We start from the raw sequence: 23,940 nt of genomic DNA on the forward strand, positions 1-23,940 counted from the left end.
ACAAGAAACAGCACACCTTTTTTGTGTGGCTTTTTCAAATCATAGTCACACATCTCATGTAGCTTAGCCCATAGGCCTATATATGTTTTGATAAGGTTTGATAAGGAGGGTGAAGAGGTGGGGGCTAATAGGGCAACCCTGTCTGTTCCCCCTATAGAGAGGAAAAGAGGAAATAATCCCAATGGTAGCAATCCTAGCTTTAGGACAGTGATTTAATCAAGTTTACAAACACGGTGCCTAAACCTACCTTTGCAAAACGCAAGAGATATGGCGATTTGACCCTATCAAAGGCCTTTTTTGGCATCGAGGAAGACTGCTACACTAGGTATTTTGTTTTTGTTAGCAAGGTGAATTATATCAAAGAAGGTTCTTTGATATAATTCACCTTGCTAACAAAAACAAAATACCTAGTGTAGCCTTTTGGCATCGAGGAAGACTGCTACACTAGGTATTTTGTTTTTGTTAGCAAGGTGAATTATATCAAAGAACCTTCTGAGATTATTGGAGGACAATCTATTAATTATGAAGCCAGTCTGATCTGGGTTGACCAGCAGAGGGAGCAATGACTCTAGTCTCTTAGATAGCCTCTTGGTGATCAGTTAACAATCTGTACTAAGGAGAGAGAGTGGTCTATAGGAAGCGCACTTTAGCAAGTGTTTCCCTTTCTTGTGAATTACTGTAATCACAGTTTGAGAGAAAGAGTCTGGAAAGCAGTTGTCCTCCCCGTCTTTTTTAAGTACCTCCATAAGGTAGGGTACCAACAGGTCCTTAAATTCTTTATAGAACTCTGGAGGGAAGCCAATCTCCTCAGGAGATTTATTAGAAGATAAATATTTAATGGCCTCCAACAATTCAGGGACTGAGAACTGTTCACTCAGGCGTTCTCTGTCTTCCTCTGACAGGCATGGGAGGTTGAGAGAGGAGAGAAAATAGTCAATCTCTGATAGATCATCGCTTGATTGGGAAGTATAGAGGTCCTCGTAGTATTTCTTAAAAGTATAACTAATTTCAGTAGGGTCGAAATATCTCATTAGTAAGAGTTTCTTTAGCATTATTTGTCCTCTTACTTTCCTCTGCTTTCAGTTACCATGCCAATTCTTTGTGCACTTTCTCTCCAAGTTCGTAGTAACACTGTTTTGATTTAGCGATGGCCCTCTCAGCTTGATACGTGTTCAGAGTATTATATTTCAGTTTTTTATTTACCAAAAGCCTGTATAGGTCTTTAGTCGGGCCTCGTTTCAGATTCAAGGACATTCAGTTCGGCACCGTGTTTTCTCTTCAACCCTTTAGTATATGCAATGATCTGTCCCCTCACGCAGGCTTTCAATGTGTCCCAAAGAATGAAACTGTCAGGAGCAGAGGGTTTGTTTGTCAAAGTGAAAATATTGATCTGCTCTTTGATGAATGCACAAAAGTCAGGTTGCTTCAGGAGTGTAGAATTTAGTCTCCATCTATATGCTCCATTTACCTTGGTAGGAATGGAGATTGATAACACCAGAGGAGAATGGTCACTAAACAATCTGGGGAGATAATTGGTATCTAACACTCTATGAAACTGTTGGGTTGTTAGCAGAAAGTTATCTATGCATGCGTGTGTGTGTGTTGTGTGGGTGTGAATAAAATCAGTAGTCCCTATCCTGTGGGTACATCCGTCTCCAGACTTCTAGTAAATTGAGATCCTTTCTGAATGACATGGTTAGCTTGGCGGCTTTGGTAAGAGGATAGTGCTTCAGAGGACCTATCAAGAACTGTATCTAAACACAAATTGTAATCTCTTCCAGCCAGTAGCCATCCTGGTGGTGCTTGAGCAAACATATTGTCATCGAAGTTACAAGCATAAATATTCAATAGGGTCCAAGACTTCGAATACATATGCCCATGCACCAAAACAAACCTGCCTGAGGGATCAGACATAGTGTTGCTGACACAAAAGGGGATGTCTACTTATCAAAAGTGCAGTTCCTTTTGCTTTAGAGTTGAAAGAGGATGCAAAAACTTGTCCTACCCATTCCCTCTTTAATTTCTTGTGTTCACTGGCTGTAAGATGTGCTTCTTGTAAGAACCACTACTAAAGGACACCAATAAGAAGAAAAGACTTGCTTGGGCCAAGAAACAAGAGAAATGGACATTAGACCGATGGAAACCTGTCCTTTGGTCTGATGAGTCCAAATTTGAGATTTATGGTTTCAACCGCCATGTCTTTGTGAGACGCAGAGTAGGTGAACGGATGATCTCCGCATGTGTGGTTCCCACCGTGAAGCATGGAGGACGTGTGATGGTGCTTTGCTGGTGACACTATCAGTGATCTATTTAGAATTCAAGGCACAATTAACCAGCATGGCTTCCACAGCATTCTGCAGCGATATGCCATCCCATCTGGTTTGTGCTTAGTGGGACTATCATTTGTTTTTCAACAGGATAATGATCAAAAACACACCTCCAGGCTGTGTAAGGGCTGCATCAGATGACCTGGACTCCACAATCACCCAACCTCAACCCAATTGAGATGGTTTGGGATGAGTTGGACCGCAGCGTATGTTTGGAAAATGTATTACTTGCACAGAATGACAAGTTGGCCAATCGAATAGGTCAACTTTTGTATCATGGGGGATAGTAGATTAACATAGGCTAGTGGTTCTGCTGTTCGTAAGGCCAACTCATCTTGTTGGCTGATGAAAAGTAGGTTAAATGTGGACAGTTATTCCAACATCTTCAATATGCACCTCTGCATTTGATAAGAGGGATGCTCACAGTTACGTCCCCGATGTGTCAGTCTCCACTTGTAGCCTACTTCTTAGCTATAAGAAGGATCCGATCACGTGACTGGCATTGGCTACTAAGAATTTAGATATCTGAGAGAGCCATGTGAGTGAGAGGTGCTTCGGAGCATGGCAGCCGGCGGAAGGGAATTATAATTATTATATTCACCATAAGGGCACATTGGCCACGTTGGCCGCAAAAGACATGGATTTTTTAGGAGGAATTACGGCCACACAAGGGGAATGAAAATTTGAGGCCTGATGAGAATATTATGAAGTGCTTGTCAAATTGTGAATGAGAGACTGATGAACTGTGTGCAGCCTGCACAAGAAACAAATAACAGCTCATGCCTTTCATGTGACTTGACGTGTATGACAGCGTGTTCCAGTTCCCGCCAATATCCAGCAACTTCGCACAGCCATTGAAGAGGAGTGGGACAACATTCCACAGACCACAATCAGCAGCCCGATCAACTCTATACGAAGGAGATGTGTCACGCTGCATGAGGCAAATAGTGGTCACACCAGATACTGACTGGTTTTCTGATCCATGTCCCTACTTTTTTAAAAGTTATCTGTGACCAACAGATACAGTTGAAGTCGGAAGTTTACATACAGTCGTGGCCAAAAGTTTTGAGAATGACACAAATATTAATTTTCACAAAGTCTGCTGCCTCAGTTTATATGATGGCAATTTGCATATACTCCAGAATGTTATGAAGAGTGATCAGATGAATTGCAATTAATTGCAAAGTCCCTCTTTGCCATGCAAATAAACTGAATCCCCCCCAAAAATGTCCATTGCATTTCAGCCCTGCCACAAAAGGACCAGCTGACATCATGTCAGTGATTCTCTTGTTAACTTCACTAGGGTAGGGGGTATCATTCAGAATTTTGGGTGAAAAGCGTGCCCAAATGAAACTGCCTGCTACTCAGGCCCAGAAGCTAGGATATGCACTTGGATAGAAAACACTCTAAAGTTTCCAAAACTGTTAAAATAATGTCTGTGAGTATAACAGAACTGATATGGCAGGCGAAAACCTGAGGAAAATCCATCCAGGAAGTACTATTATTTTGAAAGGCTGTTTTTCCACTGAAAGCCAATCCACCATACAAAGACTTAGGACCCAGTTCACGATCTCTATGGCTTCTTCTACATATGGCCAGTCTTTAGGCATTCTTTCAGGCTTTACCTCTGAAAAAATGAGGGAGATACAGCACTTTTAATGAGTGGACAGTGGAAATTTCCAGACATGAGTCCAGCGTGTGATCGGGAGCGCGCCTTTCTTGTTTCTCCTTTCTATTGACGAAGCTTTTGTCCGGTTGAAAAATTATTGATTATTAATGACAAAAACAACCCGAGGATTGATTTTAAACATCGTTTGACATGTTTCTACGAACTTTTATTGTACTTTTTTTACTTTTCGTCTGGATGTTGAGAGCGCGCTTTGTGCCTTTGGATTACTGAACTAAACGCACCAACAAAACAGAGGTTTTTGGACATAAAGAGGGACATTATCGAACAAAACAAACATTTATTGTGTAACATGGAGTCCTAGGAGTGCCGTCATCATTGCTTTGCACAAAAAGGGCTTCACAGGCAAGGATATTGCTGCCAGTAAGATTGCACCTAAATCAACCATTTATCGGATCATCAAGAACTTCAAGGAGAGCGGTTCAATTGTTGTGAAGAAGGCTTCAGGGCGCCCAAGAAAGTCCAGCAAGCGCCAGGACCATCTCCTAAAGTTGATTCAGCTGCGAGATCGGGGCACCACAAGTACAGAGCTTGCTCAAGACTGGCAGCAGGCAGGTGTGAGTGCATCTGCACGCACAGTGAGGCGAACACTTTTGGAGGATGGCCTGGTGTCAAGAAGGGCAGCAAAGAAGCCACTTCTCTCCAGGAAAAACATCAGGGACAGACTGATATTCTACAAAAGATACAGGGATTGGACTGCTGAGTACTGGGGTAAAGTCATTTTCTCTAATGAATCCCCTTTGCGATTGTTTGGGGCATCCGGAAAAAAGCTTGTCCGGAGAAGACAAGGTGAGTGCTACCATCAGTCCTGTGTCATGCCAACAGTAAAGCATCCTGAGACCATTCATGTGTGGGGTTGCTTCTCAGCCAAGGGAGTGGGCTCACTCACAATTTTGCGGCCTTTCAGGTTGTGTCAATATAGGACTCGCTTTACTGTGGATATAGATACTTTTGTACCTGTTGCCTCCAGCATCTTCACAAGGTCCTTTGCTGTTGTTCTGGGATTGATTTGCACTTTTCGCACCAAAGCACGTTCATCTCTAGGAGACAGAACATGTCTCCTTCCTGAGTGTATGACGGCTGCGTGGTCCCAGGGTGTTTATACTTGCGTACTATTGTTTGTACAGATGAACGTGGTACTTTCAGGCATTTGGAAATTGCTCCCAAGGATGAACCAGACTTGTGGAGGTCTACAATTGTTTTTTCTGAGGTCTTTGCTGGTTTCTTTTGATTTTCCCATGATGTCAAGCAAAGAGGTACTGAGTTTGAAGGTAGACCTTGAAATAGATCCACAGGTACACCTCCAATTGACTCAAATGATGTCAATTAGCCTATCAGAAGCTTCTAAAACCATGACATCATTTTCTAGAATTTTCCAAGCTGTTTAAAGGCACAGTCAACTTAGTGTATGTTAACCTCTGACCCACTGGAATTGTGAAACAGTGAATTATAAGTGAAATAATCTGTCTGTAAACAATTGTTGGAAAAATTACTTGTGTCATGCACAAAGTATATGTCCTAACCGACTTGCCAAAACTATAGTTTGTTAACAAGAAATTTGTGGAGTGGTTAAAAATGAGTTTTAATGACTCCAACCTAAGTGTATGTAAACGTCCGACTTCAACTCTACATATCTGTATCCCAGTCATGTGAAATCCATAGATAAGGGCCTAATGAATTTATTTGACTGATTTCCTTATCTGAACTGTAACTCAGTAAAATCTTTGACAATGTTGCGCTAATACTATATTTTTGTTCAGTATATTTACACACTATGAGGTTGGAACAATACTGTGAAATTGTGAGAATGATGATAATGCACTTTTAGTGTAAGAGCTGTTTGAAAAGTGGATGGTGTTTTAGTGGGATGGAGTTTTGGCCTGCCTGGTGACATCGCCAAATTTGTTACCAGACCAATAAGAAAGTTCTAAACCTCTGTGCCAATAACGTCTACTTATCAGTTTTCCCTCCCCACTCAGAACACTCCCAGAGCACAAAGAGAAACAAGATTCTCTGGTCTCATGAAACCAAGATTGAATTCTTTCTCCTGAATGCCAAGCGTCACGTCTGGAGGAAACCATCCCTACGGTGAAGCACGTGGTGGCAGCATCATGCTGTGGATATTTTTTTCAGCGGTAGGGACTGGGAGACTACTCTGGATCGAGGGAAAGATGAACGGCGCATAGTACAGAGAGATCCTTGATGAAACCCTGCTCCAGAGCGCTCAGGACCTCAGACTGGGGTAAAGGTTCACCTTCCAACAGGACAACAACCCTAAGCACACAGCCAAGACAATGAAGGAGTGGCTTCGGGACAAGTCTCTGAATGTCCTTGAGTGGCCCATTCCTCCTGACAGAGCTGGTGTAAGAATGGGAAAAACTCCCCAAATCGAGGTGTGCGAAGCTTGTAGCGTCATACTGAAGACGTTGAGGCTGTAATCGCTGCCAAAGGTGCTTCAACAAAGTACTGAGTAAAGGGTCATAATACTTATGTAAATGTGATGTTTCTGTTAAAAAATCTGAATGCACTGTATTTTCAACATTTTAGCTGTGTTGTTCAGGTTGCTGACCTGAAATGGGCTTTCATAAGGTAGCAAAGCTCAACAGAGTGAAGCAAGGTTCTGGCAGGAAACTCCAGTCAGTCTTTACCTCAGCTGACAACCAGTGCGCAGAACGCTACTGGATATTGACAAACTCTCCTACATAATGGCACTCTACGTACATTGACAAGTCCAGCAAACAGAATTGTAGTGCAACTTTGCTGCTGCTTTTGCCCACCTCAACCTGCTTTTAGTTGTGCTTATTGTTCTGTTGGAAGGGAATGGAAGATATTATGCTCCCTGCCCATAACTTGGCCATAACAGTAGTAGTAGTTTTTTTATTACATAACATGTAGGCCGTACGTGGCAGCTGAAAGCGGAATTGCACTGGCCTGATAATGGATGCATACAAAATGTTATTTATATTATGAGAGCATCATCCTTGGCCCATGACACTGTACATTGCTGCTATGATGTTTGAGTGTCCACAAATAGTAGCGGCTCTTTTGGCCTTTCTATGACTGACTCGCCATGTATTGCTCTTCAAAAATGTAAATGTGTCATTTCTCAGAGATTTCCATTTCCACAGATTCTACATTTACAATTAGATTCCCACACTTACGGCTATCTGTTTTCATGAAAATAGTATCTCCTCTTACTAAAGATGTAGCTCAATGGGTAGTACTGCACTTCCCAATGGGAGACCACAAATTGATTTTCTGGCAGAGCACAAACCTTGTAAAATGTATTGTGGCTCTCTTGGTGCTCCTCAGAGTATAATATTTCTATTAATTAGGAGTAGTTTTTATACATGTCCATGTGGGTTTATGTGTGTGATGAAGATGTCATGATATTTGTAGCAGAACTGTATAGGTTTGGAGGATGAGCTTGCTCTTAATATGCTCCTCAAACCACAAAAAGGGGTTAACAGACTATGTAACGGCTCTGAAAACGTGTGAGGCCATCAATCCAACATTAAGCACCACATTTTATGTCTCTTTATACAGGTCTCTTCATACATGATAAGAATGAAAGGAAGAATGAAAAACAACACATACACCAGTTACTTTGAACATTAATATCTTTTTCTTTTTTATTAAGACAAGAACTCTTCATTTTTTGTAAAAATGTCTATTTATGAACCAATACAAAATGTGTATGGGAATGTGGATATCTTTTTTCTTCATTAATACACATTAACATTGCCCTAGTACAGCAGAAAAACTAAAATAATCAACCAAAAACAATGAAGTGATAAACAACCAAACGTTCTGGAAGGAAAACTAAACGTCCGAGACATGTTTAAATTGATAGTTGCACAGCCACAGCTGAGTGTGTTCTGTTCCTGCATCATTTTAACAAACGTTGTACTCTTTCATTGTGAACTATGTCTATACAAAAAAATACTTAAACATCTTATACAGTGCACCAAATATTTAAGAAAATTCATAAAACATGTACAGCTTAAATGCAAAACAAATCACCAGTTGTCTCTTGATCTAAAATGATTGGTGTACTTTTTTATATATATACTTCATCAATGTGTGGTGGGCCTTAGACTTTGCATTCTACCTGAGATGCAATCACACCATTCAATGCACATGAACCTGAGACAGGGCATTAACAAATAAATGTAAAAGTAATTTGATAAAATAAAAAAGAAATCATCAACACTTAGACTACCAAATTAACTGTAGCTTGAGTAACAAAAGGGACATTTCATGAAGAAGAAAAAACTGATAACACAGAAACAGAAATGACAAAAATTACATTCTATACTCAAACATCAAACTCATTCCACACATCTCTGGACTTGTTACACCCGCACAAATTGTTGTCCATCATCGAATTGTATTTGATTTGCTGTTCATATCACCAGGGTTAAAGGAAAATTACAACCCAAAACTTTCAAAATACATAAATCGAGCCGGTATGATGCATTTCGCATCATATGATTCAAAACGCAGCTATATTTATGTATTTAGTATATTTTGAAAGTTATATATCTTCAAAACTTGATTACTGAAATGCAAAACATTTTGGGACTATATCAACAATGGACTAATGAAACAAATACCAAAATATAGTTTTTGGGTGGAGTTTCCCTTTAATAAGTAGGTGATCATACAAATTAACATTTGTTTTATGTCAACTACGCTTTCCCCAATACACTCTTGTTTCCTATTGGTTCTGACAGTGGTCACCATTACAAACCACAACACACACCAGTAAAAGGTTAAGCAGAAACATATACAGTACCAGTCAAAAGTTTGGACACACCTACTCATTCAACAGTTTTTCTTAAATTTTTACATGGTAGAATAATAGTGAAGACATCAAAACTATGAAATAACACATATGGAATCATGTATTAAACAAAAAAGTTTTCATTCAAAATATATTTTAGATTTTTCAAAGTAGCCACGCTTTGCCTTGACAGCTTTGCACACTCTTGGCATTCTCTCAACCTGCTTCACCTGGAATGCTTTTCCAAAAGTCTTGAAGGAGTTCCTACATATGCTGAGCACTTATTGGCTGCTTTTCCTTCACTCTACGGTCCAACTCATCCCAAACCATCTCAATTGCGTTGAGGTTGGGTGATTGTGGAGGCCAGGTCATCTGATGCAGCACTCCATCACTGTCCTTCTTGGTCAAATAGCCCTTACACAGCCTGGAGGTGTGTTTTGGGTCATTGTCCTGTTGAAAAACAAATGTTAGTCCCACTAAGCGCAAATCAGATCGGATGGCGTATCGCTGCAGAATGCTGTGCTAGCCATGCTGGTTAAGTGTGCCGTGAATTCTAAATAAATCAATGACAGTGTCACCAGCAAAGCACCCCCACACTATCACACCTCCTCCTCCATGCTTCACAGTGTGAACCACACATGCAGAGATCATCTATTCGCCTACTCTGCGTCTCACAAAGACACGGTGGTTGGAACCAAAAATCTCAAATTTGGACTCATCAGACCAAAGGACAGATTTCCACCTGTCTAATGTCAATTGCTCGTATTTCTTGGCCCAAGCAAGTCTCTTCTTCTTATTGGTGTCCTTTAGAGGTGGTTTCTTTACAGAAATTCGACCATGAAGGACTGATTCACGCAGTCTCCTCTGAAGAGTTGATGTTGAGATGTGTCTGTTACTTGAACTCGGTGAAGCATTTATTTGGGCTGCAGTTTCTGAGGCTGGTAACTCTAATGAACGTATCCTCTGCCGCAGATGTAATTCTGGGTCTTCCTTTACTGTGGCAGTCCTCATGAGAGCCAGTTTCATCATAGCGCTTGATGGTTTTTGCGACTGCACTTAAAGAAACGTTCAAAGTTCTTTACATTTTTCGGATTGACTGACCATCATGTCTTAAAGTAATGATGGATTGTCATTTCTCTTCGCTTATTTGAGCTGTTCTTGCCAAAATATGTTTTTTTACTAAATAGGGCCATCTTCTATATACCACCTCTACCTTATCATAACACAACTGATTGGCTCAAACGCATTAAGAAGCAAAGAAATTCCACACATTCGCTTTTAACAAGGCACACCTGTTAATTGAAATGCATTCCAGGTGACTACCACCTGAAGCTGGTTGAAAGAATGCCAAGAGTGTGCAAAGCTGTCATCAAGGCAATGGGTGGCTACTTTGAATAATGTAAAATGTAACACTTTTTTGGTTGCTACATGATTCAATATGTGTTATTTAATAGTTTTGATGTCTTCACTATTATTCAACAATGTAGAAAATAGTACAAACAAAGAAAAACCCTTGAATGAGCAGGTATGTCCAAACTTTTGACTGGTACTGTACATCGACCCAGTCCACACAGCTGTGAGTACATGTATTAAAATGTCCACCTACAGAACGAGTGAATAGATGTGTTCACTTGGTAAGAACAGACTTTTTAAGGTCCAGTTTTGAATGGAAGCCACCACACTTTTGACCACAGCAAAATAATGCTCACTGTTAAATACAAGTCACACAACCTCAATCTAAAAGACGGTTACATTCTCATCCAAAATGTTTCACATGAAGTGACACAGTCTAAAATGGAGCATTTAAACGAGCCAGAAAGCCACCACTGTCCTGATAAACAACCAGCATTGTCGTCATACAGTATTAAATCAGTGGTAGCTCCTTGTTCAAGATATTATATTCGGAATAAACATCAAATCAAACACGTAAGCAACAATATATTTTCAACCTAATTGTCAGCTCAACAACCTCAGCAGGACAGTAACTAAATTCAACAGCAATGTTTACTGTAGTGATGTAGAAATGAAAAGTAACAGTTCCCCAAAAAGTACTTTTGGCATTCCCCAACTCTCCCTAACTGGCCCTTTCCACATTGTATCATCGTTAAGCTTAGGCAGGTCATTTGTAAAGAAAGAAAAATAGGAGACTGTATTATGTTGTTTTAGAGGTTCACACTCACATACATGCAGTGTTGTGTTGGCTGACTGTTTGGGCAACTGAAAATTGTTGCATCATGACAAGACCATGTACAGTCCAGAGGCTGGGGTGTGATAGTAGGGGAAATAAGGCCCTGTCTCCCGTGGTAATTCCGGGTGACACATACGCTCCTCAACTGTCATGAGTGTTTTACAATATGGAGTGACAAAACTCAAACAGGAAACAGCTTGCGATAATCAGAAAAAACACAAAAGTATTCTGTCATGAAATTCCACTAGGTTGTAAAAAATATTTCCTGGCACGGATTTGTGTATAATACATTGGTGTGAATATATTGTCTGGACATAGTTTGTATATTATCGGAACTATTCGTTCTGGTGCGTCTGAATTGTTTTGAGATAATGTTTTGTATTGAAATCATATCCTTTGAAAAAATGGCTTAGACACAATGATTGTAGGTCCTTTGCTCATACAGAAGCTATGTATCGCCTATGTATCACCATCTCCTTTAAAATCCTATAACCCTTTTTACTCCTCTAGTTCTAATTTATACACAAGGCTGGAAAAATACAACTACTGTACATGTGAGATTTGACTGTTCAGCATGTAACAATATGAAGGTAGTATCGCTTTATAAATGTTGATTGCAGTTAGTACCTCACAACCTACAGTAGATTGATATATGTATTATAATGAGGATATTCACCTTTGATAGTCAACATTCATTTATTAGTTTGGAGATGTCTTCCGGTCATTTCTTATTGAAATTAATCCTATCAGTGTTACCTTTTTTTTACCAACTTTATTACAGCTTGGCTAAAGCGAGGCAGCTTGATTGAAAGACAACGGGTGAGTATACACCACCAAAGAAACCATTAAAAACTAATTATTTTTTAAATGTTTTGTTGTTTGTCAAAAATATTTCTGAATGAGAGAGACGATGTAAAACCCCAAAATGTCATCATAAAACATGAAATGCCTGCAGGGGGATTGCGGTTCCATTCATTGGAACAGAACAAAAACATCATTGTACAGAGAATAAAAGGTAAAAATAGTGAATTGAAAATGCTTTTAAGTTCAGCATAGCGAGGGTGAAATAATGTGCCTTCTACTTTGCTTATTCCAAATAGTACCAATGTTTTAAATGTGCTGGCATATCTAATAAGAAAAACAAATTGAAGAGAGAGGAAAGAATACAAGTTATCCACAGTGAATAGGAATTGGCTCAGATAAAATGAAAACAAGGACAGTTTGAGACCAACTGTCCTCCACTGTTTCCTTTAGATTATATTTCTGTGTGTGTGTTTTAAAGAGGGGGGTAATGTTATTTATGTGTAATAATATTTTCCTCATGTACATTTTTCGAAGATGATACGTAAAGCGTTGGATGTGTTTTGGAGTTATCAAAAGGTTTGGAAAAAAAGAAAGGTAGTGGCTTGAGACTAGGCCTGCTCACAGTATAGTGGAAATAGGGTTCTTATGAGGTTTTGGTATGCAGAAGAGAACGTGTGTGCGAACACAGTGGGAGAGATGAACAGAGCCACTGTGTAATTCAACACTCATAAGAAAGCCAACAGCACAATCATAATGAAGAGAGTGAAAGAGGGGATGGTGAGGAGCAACGGTATGTTGACGGGGGAAAAAGAAGAATGAATAGAAAGAAATTCAGAACAAGGCACAGAATTTTCTGCAAATGGTTGAACTAAACAAAATTCGTACCAGCAGTTTTGGGAGGTGTCGAATGGTGAAGCTCTACAGTGATTTCTGGCAACATCTGGCAAACCCAACCCCCCTTCCCTCCCTACCCACCCTTACCAAAAACCTACTCTCCCTTCCCTATCTTTCCACCTTATACACACAAAACTGTTCCTCTTCAGCTGCACAGACTGGACTATACATTGTTCAATCCCTGGCAATCACCACTAAAACAAATCCATCCTACCCACCCTACCCAACCATACTTAAACCCCAAGCACCCCTCACCCAAAGACAGTATGGTGTCCCACAGGGGACAGTATTGGGGCCCTGTGATTTCTATATGTAGTACTCCTTTTTCTCGTCCGAATTGTTGTGGCCCCCCTCTGCGTTGATAATGGCCGTGTCTGCATCTGCTGCATCGTCGGCTCCTTTAGCTTCATGTGTGAAGTAGGTACCTGAAGGGGGGAAAGGATAAGGAATTAACAAATTGATCAAAATGGACACTTCATTCCTAAGCTCATGAATGCCTACTCATACGTTTCCTTGACATTAACAAGCAAATCATTGAACCAAATCGACTCATCAGGTTAACTGTAAAATATACAGTCGTGGCCAAAAGTTTTGTGAATAACACAAATATTAATTTTCACAAAGTCTGCTGCCTCAGTTTGTGTGATGCAAATTTGCATATACTCCAGAATGTTATGAAGCGTGATCAGATGAATTGCAATTAATTGCAAAGTCCCTCTTTGCCATGCAAATGAACTGAATCCCAAAAAACATTTTGACTGCATTTCAGCCCTGCCACAAAAGGACCAGCTGACATCATGTCAGTGATTCTTTTGTTAACACAGGTGTGAGTGTTGACGAGGACAGGGCTGGAGATCACTCTGTCATGCTGATTGAGTTCGAATAACAGACTGGAAGCTTCAAAAGGAGGGTGGTGCTTGGAATCATTGCTCTTCCTCTGTCAACCATGGTTACCTGCAAGGAAACACGTGCCATCATCATTGCTTTGCACAAAAAGGGCTTCACAGGCAAGGATATTGCTGCCAGTAAGATTGCACCTAAATCAACCATTTATCGGATCATCAAGAACTTCAAGAAGAGCGGTTCAATTGTTGTGAAGAAGGCTTCAGGGCGCCCAAGAAAGTCCAGCAAGCTCCAGGACCGTCTCCTAAAGTTGATTCAACTGCGAGATCGGGGCACCACCAGTACAGAGCTTGCTCAGGAATGGCAGCAGGCAGGTGTGAGTACATCTGCACGCACAGTGAGGTGAACACTTTTGGAGGATGGCCTGGTGTCAAGGTCAGCAAAGAAGCCACTTCTCTCCAGGAAAAACATCAGGGACAGACTGATATTCTGCAAAAGATACAGGGATTGTACTGCTGAGGACTGGGGTAAAGTAATTTTCTCTGATGAATCTCCTTTCCGATTGTTTGGGGCATCCGGAAAAGATCTTGTCCGGAGAAGACAAGGTGTGCGCTACCATCAGTCCTGTGTCATGCCAACAGTAAAGCATCCTGAGACCATTCATGTGTGGGGTTGCTTCTCAACCAAGGGAGTGGGCTCACTCACAATTTTGCCTACCAACACATCCTCCGAGAGCAACTTCTCCCAACCATCCAGGAACAGTTTGGTGACGAACAATGCCTTTTCCAGCATGATGGAGCACCTTGCCATAAGGCAAAAGTGATAACTAAGTGGCTCAGAGAACAAAACATCGATATTTTGAGTCCATGGCCAGGAAACTCCCCAGACCTTAATCCCATTGAAAACTTGTGGTCAATCCTCAAGAGGCGGGTGGACAAACAAAAACCCACAAATTCTGACAAACTCCAAGCATTGATTATGCAAGAATGGGCTGCCATCTGTCAGGATGTGGCCCAGAAGTTAAATGACAGCATGCCAGGGCAGATTGCAGAGGTCTTGAAAAAAAAGGGTCAACACTGCAAATATTGACTCAACTTGCATCAACTTCATGTAACTGTCAATTAAAGCCTTTGCCACTTATGAAATGCTTGTAATTATACTTTAGTATTCCATAGTAACATCTGACAAAAATATCTAAAGACACTGAAGCAGCAAACTTTGTGGAAATTAATATTTGTGTCATTCTCAAAACTTTTGGCCACGACTGTATATTGTATTATCTCATAAAATGTATACCTTTGGCACGTCTACACAAACTCTAATGGAAACTGTAGCTTCAAAATTATACATCAGGTACTAGGTTTTTAATTCTGGTAGGTCAATTCTTTATTTGCCACTGCAAACCCCTCTGTTGGCATTCCTTGGTTGGCATTCAAGATTTGCACATGAAAATCTATTTGATTTCCATGAAACAAGCCAAACCAAAGGATGCTCAAGATTCAGCTTCAGCTCGGCTCATGCCTCCAAATTAACCTTGTCAAGTTCAACGAACGCGTGTGAATGAGCAATCCACTTCAAACTTCATTTCCGACAGGGATTATTCACATCCCAACAGTTTTGGGCCTGATAATAAAGGCGATAGCCCAGATCGAATGGAGAAGGGCAAGGAGTAATTTGGAATCAAAACCAAACCATTGGCTGCACTCCAAAGAAAACCCCTTCAAAAGTACAGTAGCCATAACAGAGAGAAAATAAGATGGGGCTCAGGAGGTATGGTAGAATTTCTAAAACAGAGTTTGGGGGGAGAGGGAAGTGGTTTTCTGATTGCCCTGGACAATACTAGTATGACACTGAGTAAAATAAATCATAAAATGATAGTGTGTCTGTGCTCTTTTAAAATGTTTAACCTTGTGATTCCACAGAGGTGCTTCTAGATAGAAAACAAAAGGCTTCGTCACATACCTTTGTGTCTTGCAAAGTACCGTCCCAAAATGATGAGTAGACAGAGCATGGCAAAGACAACCACAGCCACCACTCCGCCGATGACCGCATGATCGACCGCTCTCGGTGCTCCCTCTCCAGCTCTGGAATCTGTAAGCACAGTAACAGAAACCCCTTTTACAGAATCCACTAACAGTGCATGCCAATGGGAAGACATCACGTCCACTTTGGTGGATAAGAGATCTCCAAAGAAATAATGATTACATAAATCACCTATAGTATATTGTCAGCTACTCCAGCCTTTGGAGTTGGAGAATAAGGGCTGATATTACAAGTTGGATATAGGGATGTAACGGTTCACCAAGCCCACGGTTCGGTACGTATTGCGGTATTGGGATCACGGTTTGGTTTCAGTACAGAGGGAGATTTAAATGCCAACAGTCACTGTAGTTCATTTGTATTTATTTAAGAAAATACAAAGTGTTGGTACACCATGATTCCATATATGATCATGAGTCATATAATACCTGATGAGAGCCCAATCCGGAATACCAACACTTTGTATTTTCTTAAATGAAAACACATGATTACTCAACAACAACAACACTAAAATAAAGTGCAATATAAACATGGCTCAGACATTGTATAGGACTATGCTATAATGTTTTCTTACAAAGACAAAAATATCCACACTTCTGTGACTCTCATAAAGGGTTAATATAGCACGGTACTTCTCATTTGCCACTCCGGGGTAATGTGATGGGCTGTCAGTGTTAAGTAGCACTCTGTAGCCCTGGAGGTCCATCCATCTGTAGTAAGCGCAATACAGGGTACATTGGCCAATTAATTGACCACTTCGGCTTGCTTATAAAGAGTGTGTACTACTGGTTTGCTGAAAAGGGTGCGAGAGGGCAAAGTTCGTAACGTGGCTCAAGCACTTTTCATGAGATGCTGAAACCCCCTATTCTTCTCGACCACCGAGAATGGGCGCATATCCATGGCTATAAACATACCCATCACTCTTTCATTTAATTGACCAAGTCAAAATAAGCTGCAGAGGGGAGATTAAGTTGTTTTGTTGTCTTTTTGCGTTTCAGTCTTGCTCCGGTGGTAGGAATACTGGGGTGATGTTGGCGTAAATGTGTCAACATTTGCATAGGCTATTCTCGTTGAGCAGTGGCAACATACTCTCTCTGTCCATCGCCTTTGTAATCTACTGGGAAGACAAATGTTCCCAAACGGGAGATTTAAACGATGATGGAAGATCCTCCAATTCTGGTTTATCAACCCCACCACTCGCCATAGTACAGAACTAGTTCCCAGCTGCGCCTCACAAAAGGACAGTTTGAAATGTTCCAGTTAAGATTTTAATTTTGATTACAATGTGTACAGGCTCTAGTGTACAGGCTCTACGGAATGGACTGAAATTCTATTTTTTTTTAGTTTATATTTAATCACTACAAAGTGATTAAATATTTGTAGTGATATTTAATCACTACAAAGCAGTATAGGCATTGCCTATAGACCTAGTGTTTTAATTTTGTATATATCTTTTTTTATGTATTAATTTGGGTTCACAGTGCGGACCGAACCGAGGTTCATGTACCGAACGGTTCGGTACAAATACGTATACCGTTACACCCCTCTGCAAAATGGGAATTATCAAAACATTTATGAAAGTAAACAAATAAAGGCCATGATGATCTTTCTAAAACACAATGTGATTCAAGTTAAATGTATATTTTATATTGCAGCTTCCACTACAATGAAACTAAATATCAAATTGATTGAATCATATAAAATGGCCAGAATGTGGCTCGAGTTTGATTTGTTAGGTAAAATGACTGTCTTCAGAGAATCGATATACAAAACACATCTCAAATCAAATCAAATCAAATTGTATTAGTCACATGCGCGAATACAACAGGTGTAGACCTTACAGTGAAATGCTTACTCACGAGCTCCTAACCGACAGTGCAGTTTCAAAAAATACAGATAAGAATAAGAGATAAAAGTAACAAGTAATAGAAGAGGAGCAGTAAAATAACAATATATACTGGGGGGTGCCGGTACAGAGTCAATGTGCATATCACATAGTATGTTATCCAATTTACAGTAAGGGGATGCATAACTCTACTGTGGTTGGCCATTTAACTGAACAGCAAAAAATAGTAGAGCATTTAAACATGATTTATGAAGTGATACAGGCGGTTCTCAACTTCAATATACCAGAGCAAGCACCACTGTTCAAATAAATCTGGCCCCTGCCTTGTCTCGAGTCAGAGCAATACATTTAGCCTGCAATGACTAAAAAGTGCGGATCCCAAGCAATTTCTAAGAAAGATTTACACCAGCTTGGCCTGAAGAACAAGGCGCTTGCCTTAGAGGCTCCAATCTGTAATGATATGTGAAGGTTATTGATCAAGTGTAGGGATCCATGACAACCAAAAGTTAATGGCGGTTTGTGGACTTGATTGGTTCTTCACAGTGCAAAGGAGGAGCAAAATCTTTCATCAATAGCTCACACTCGCTAGGAAATGATAAAGTTTGGGGGAGAGAATAGATAGGAAGCCGGGGGCTTTGACAAGGCCTTATGTCAGTGAGAGAGGGAAAAGTTTCAGATTCATTGAGGGGTTATACATTTGTAAAAGTGAGAAACTAGTTGTCCTTTGGTAATAGCCTATGGTCAGTGGTGTAAAGTACTGAAGTAAAAATACTTTACAGTACTACTTAAGTAGTGTTTTGCGGTATCGGTACTTAATAATTTATATTTGCCGACTTTTACTTTTACTTCACAAGATTCCTAAAGAAAATTATGTACTTTTTTCTCCATACATTTTCCCTGACACCCAAAAGTACTCATTACATTTTGAATACTTAGCAGGACAGAAAATGGTACAATTCACACACTTATAAAGACAACATCCCTGGTCATCCCTACTGCCTCTGATCTGTCATCCCTACTGCCTCTGATCTGGCGGACTCACTAAACACAAATGCTTTGTTTTTAAATTATGTCTGATTGTTGGAGTGTGACCCTGGCTATCCGTAAATAAAAATCGTGCCATCTGGTTTGCTTTAATATAAGGAATTTTAAATTATTCTTATTTTTACTTTTGATACTTAAGTATATTTTCGCAGCTACCTTTACTTTTGATACTTAAGTATATTTAAAACCAAATACTTTTAGACTTTTACTCAAGTAGTATGAGAATAGTGTACTTTTTCCACCATTGCCTATGCTACATATCACAGCTACATTCCCATATACTGTATATCAAAAGACTCACAGGTTTCATTTTGTCATTCAGGGTGTTTAACTCCAGACTTATTTATGTTAACAGGTGCATCTCCTCCAAAGAGCTATCTCGGAAAGATAGGAAGGCTAGAGGGAATGGAGAAAAGGAGGGAAAAATGAACAACCATCCTCTTTGCAATCGACTCGCGCGGAATCCATCAGCCCATCCCTCATAGGTACACACTGCAATCTCTCGCACTCATCTCTAGCCTAAATCCCAGCTCAAGGCTTTTCCTGTGGGAGCTCAAAAAACTAAACTGGCAGGCCACAACTTATTATAGGATAACGAAGAGTGAGAGAAGCCCATGCTGTTGTGGAACACGCCCCCTCCTCCTCACCCAACTCACCTCATAAACAACTTACTGGTGGGGGAGGGAAAGGGGAAGAGAACGCCACAGTCACAGTGCAACCTGCCAAACTCAACCAAACATTACTTGATAAGCCTAATAGGTTATTTTAAATTCAGATTTTCTTTTCCGCGCTGGGCAGATTCAATTAAAGTCAGCAGAAATCCTTTCGACACCTAATTCGCTCTTGTCAAAGAGGGAGGTAAAGACGTGCGTTAACACACTTTCCTATTAAGATGTTAAAGTGGATCTTGGGCTGCACCAGTCCGTCGGGGCTGGGGGATAAACAGAGGCCCATGGAAATGTCAGGGAATTTCGCTCTGTCCTCTCCCCTGGATAAAACCTGTCCTTTTTCAGTAAATTCTGTACTGAATGAGGGACGGGTGGATGAGGGAGGGAGGGAGGAGAGGAGGCACTGGGTCCACGGTGGGTTTGACGTCCCACTCAGGTCATTCGCTCCGACTGCACTTGTACTTGACACTAATTAACATAAACTGACAAATGGACTGGGCTTGGGGAGCCGACTGTCGCCTCCCATCCCTCCTCGGAAGTGATCTGGCTCCCACTTGACGTCCACCCCTAACCCCTCCCTTGACCCGCCCTCCCCTGCCCTGCCAGTCTCTGTGGAGCAGCCGTATGACATGGGGCCGGGGAATGCAGTCAACAACAATCAGGCTGTAGATTGGCGTTTATGATGGCTCGCAGTAAGGGGCGTTGCTAAGGTAATACAGAACGCCACTGTAATCTAACGCAATCAGAAGAGGAGAAATTGTAATTTTATAAAAATCCACTGTATACCAACATTGTTGCATTGTGTAATTTCAGAGGGCAGATGGTTTGGAAATGAGTTGCTTCACTCTCACACACAAACCAACAAACGCCTAACACATAAGATGGCACCGAAGACCATGGCTGACGTTTTACATCCTCCAAACCAATTGTTCAATTTTGTTACTTTTTTTGCATAACTTACTTTTTTACTTATTGTGTACATAATGTTGCTGCTACAGACTCTTATGACCGAAAATAACTTCTGGACATCAGAAAAGCGATTACCCACCGCGGACTGGAAGAAACTTTTTCCTTTAACGAGTCCGCCGTGAAGGATATCCTGCTTTCACTGGAAAAGGCCCAGATCCACGCCTTTTGCGTGAAGACCCCGGAAAAGCGGACGCAGCTCGGGGATCCTTCTGAGAATCCGGAGGCGAGCGAGTAAACTCCCAATGCCTTCCATTCTTCTTGCCAATGTGCAAACTGCAACATCTTGTGTTTCACCGAGGGTGGCTGAACGAAGAAACGGACAATATAGAGCTGGCGGGATTTTCTATGCACCGGCAGAACAGAGACGGTACCTCTGGTAAGACGAGGGGTGGGGTTGTGCGTCATTTTGTCAAAAACAGCTGGTGCAAGATGTCTAATATTAAAGAAGTCTCAAGGTATTGCTCTCTTGAGGTAGACCACCTAAAGCTCTCCCCCGCCCTCCATTTGGCAAATCTGACCATAATTCTATCCTCCTGATTCCTGCTTACAAGCAAAAACTAAAGCAGGAAGTACCAGTGACTCGCTCAATAAAGAAGTGGTCAGATGACGCGGATGCTACACTACAGGACTGTTTTGCTAGCACAGACTGGAATATGTTCCGGGATTCATCCAATGGCGAGCTGCCCAGTGACCCGAGCCTACCAGACGAGCTAAATGTCTTTTATGCTCGCTTCGAGGCAAGCAACACTGAAGCATGCACAAGAGCACCAGCTGTTCTGGATGACTGTGTGATAACGCTCTCGGTAGCTGATGTGAACAAAACCTTTAAACAGGTCAACATTCACAAAGCAGCTGGGCCAGACGGATTACCAGGATGTGTACTCAAAGCATGCGTGGATCAACTGTCAAGTGTCCTTACTGACATTTTCAAACTCTCCCTGACCGAGTCTGAAATACCTACATGTTTCAAGCAGACCACCATAGTCCCTGCGGCCAAGGAAGCGAAGGTAACTGTCTAAATTATTACCGCCCCGTGGCACTCATGTCAGTAGCCATGAAGTGCTTTGAAAGGCTGGTCATGGCTCACATCAACAGTATCTTCCCAGGCACCCTAGACCCACTCCAGACCCACGCATACTGCCCCAACAGATCCACAGATGACACAATCTCAATTGCACTCCACACTGCCTTTTCTCACCTGGACAAAAGGTGAGAATGCTGTTCATTGACTACAGCTCAGCGTTCAACACCATAGTGCCCACAAAGCTCATCACTAAGTTAAGGACCCTGAGACTAAACACCTCCCTCTGCAACTGGATCCTGGACTTCCTGATGGGCCACCCCCAGGTGGTAAGAGTAGGCAACAACACGTCTGCCACGCTGATCCTCAATACGGTGGCCCCTCAGGGGTGTGTACTTAGTCCATTCCTGTATTCCCTGTTCACCCACGACTGCATGGCCAAACATGACTCCAACACCATCATTAAGTTTGCTGACGACACAACAGTGGTAGGCCTAATCACCGACAACGATGAGACGGCCTATAGGGAGGAGGTCAGAGAATTGGCAGTGTGGTGCCAGGACAACAACCTCTCCCTCATCGTGAGCAAGACAAAGAAGCTGATCGTGGACTACAGGAAAAGGCGGACCGAACAGGCACCCATTAACATCGATGGGGCTGTAGTTGAGCGGGTCGGGAGTTTCAAGTTCCTTGGTGTCCACATCACCAACAAACTATCATGGTCCAAACATACCAAGAAAGTCGTGAAGAGGGCACGGTAAAACCTTTTCCCCCTCAGGAGACTGAAAAGATTTGGCATGGGTCCCCAGATCCTCAAAATGTTCTACAGCTGCACCACTGAGAGCATCCTGACCGGTTGCATCACCGCCTGGTATGGCAACTGCTCGGCATTTGACCGTAAGGCGCTACAGAGGGTAGTGCGAACGGCCCTGTACATCACTGGGGCCAAGCTTCCTGCCACCCAGGACCTATATAATAAGCGGTGTCGGAGGAAAGCCCAGAAAATTGTCAGAGACTCCAGTCACCCAAGTTATAAAATGTTTTGTCTGCTACCACACAGCAGGCGGTACTGGAGCGCCAAGTCTAGGACCAAAAGGCTCCTCAACAGCTTCTACCCCCAAGCCATTAGACTGCTGAACAATTCATAAAAATCGCCACTGGACAATTAACATTGTCACCCCCCCACGTACACTGCTGCTACTCGCTGTTTGTTTGTTACCTATGCATAGTCACTGAAGTCGGAAGTTTACATACACTTAGGTTTAAACCACTCCACAAATTTCTTGTTAACAAACAACACAACACATTTTTCCACCAACTGTTTACAGACAGATTATTTCACTTATAATTCACTGTATCACAATTCCAGTGGGTCAGAAGTATACATACACTTAGTTAACTGTGCCTTTAAACAGCTTGGAAAATTTCCTGAAAATTATGTCATGGCTTTAGAAGCTTCTGATAGGCTAATTGACATTCATTTAGTCAATTGGAGGTGCACCTGTGGATGTATTTCAAGGCCTACCTTCATACTCAGTGCCTCCTTGCTTGACATCATGGGAAAATCAAAAGAAATCAGCCAAGACCTCAGAAAAAAGTTGTAGACCTCCACAAGTCTGGTTCATCCTTGGAAGCAATTTTCAAATGCCTGAAGCTACCATGTTCATCTGTACAAACAATAGTACACAAGTATAAACACCACGGGACCACGCAGCCGTCATACCACTCAGGAAGGATTCTGTTTCCTAGAGATGAACGTACTTTGGAGCGAAAAGTGCAAATCAATCCCAGAACAACAGCAAAGGACCTTGTGAAGATGCTGGAGGCAACATGTACAAAAGTATCTATATCCACAGTAAAACGAGTCCTATATCGGCATAACCTGAAAGGCCGCTCAGCAAGGAAGAAGCCACTGCTCCAAAACTATTATAAAAAAAGCCAGACTACGGTTTGCAACTGCACATGGGGACAAAGATTGTACTTTTTGGAGAAATGTCCTCTGGTCTGATGAAACAAAAATGGAACCGTTTGGCCATAATGACTATCGTTATGTTTGGAGGAAAAAGGGGGAGGCTTGCAAGCCGAAGAACAGCATCATGTTGTGGGGGTGCTTTGCTGCAGGAGGGACTGGTGTACTTCACAAAATAGATGGCATCATGAGGAAGGAAAATGATGTGGATATATTGAACCAACATCTCAAGACACCAGTCAGGAAGTTAAAGCTTGATCGCAAATGGGTCTTGGACAATGATCCCAAGCATACTTCCAAAGTTGTGGCAAAATAGGTTAAGGACAACAAAGGCAAGGTATTGGAGTGGCCATCACAAAGCCCTGACCTCAATCCTATAGAAAATGTGTGGGCAGAACTGAAAAAGCGTGTGTGAGCAAGGAGGCCTACAAACCTGACTCAGTTACACCAGCTCTGTCAGGAGGAATGGGCCAAAATTCACCCAACTTATTGTGGGAAGCTTGTGGAAGGCTACCTGAAACGTTTGACCCAAGTTAAACAATTTAAAGGCAATGCTACCAAATACTAATTGAGTGTATGTAAACTTCTGACCCACTGGGAATGTGATGAACGAAATAAAATCTGAAATAAATCTTTCTCTCTACTATTATTCTGACATTTCACATTCATAAAATAAAGTGGTGATCCTAACTGACCTAAAACAGGGAATTTTTATCAGGATTAAATGTTAGGAATTGTGAAAAACTGAGTTTAAATGTATTTGGCTAAGGTGTATATAAACTTCCAACTTCAACTGTACATGTACAGATTACCTCAACTAGCCTGTACCCCTGCACACTGACTCGGTACCGATG

At 41.5% G+C, this 23,940-nt stretch overlaps 1 protein-coding gene across 4 annotated transcripts in view; it reads right to left on the minus strand.

Annotated features, from left to right (window-relative positions):
* Positions 1-10,281: 10,281 nt before the first annotated feature.
* LOC115154188 (cell adhesion molecule 1) overlaps positions 10,282-23,940 on the minus strand; it is a 499,358-nt gene continuing 485,699 nt past the window's right edge. For all 4 annotated transcript variants that reach the window (XM_029700153.1, XM_029700151.1, XM_029700154.1 and 1 more), the window contains 2 exons: positions 15,492-15,620; positions 10,282-13,111 (listed from right to left, as the gene is read on the minus strand). In XM_029700153.1, the coding sequence (XP_029556013.1) occupies positions 12,993-13,111; positions 15,492-15,620 (248 nt within the window). In that variant the 3' untranslated portion in view covers positions 10,282-12,992. The remainder of the gene's footprint in view (positions 13,112-15,491; positions 15,621-23,940) is intronic.

This window comes from Salmo trutta, chromosome 19 (genome assembly GCF_901001165.1).
Source record: "Salmo trutta chromosome 19, fSalTru1.1, whole genome shotgun sequence".
Lineage (NCBI taxonomy): Eukaryota > Metazoa > Chordata > Actinopteri > Salmoniformes > Salmonidae > Salmo > Salmo trutta.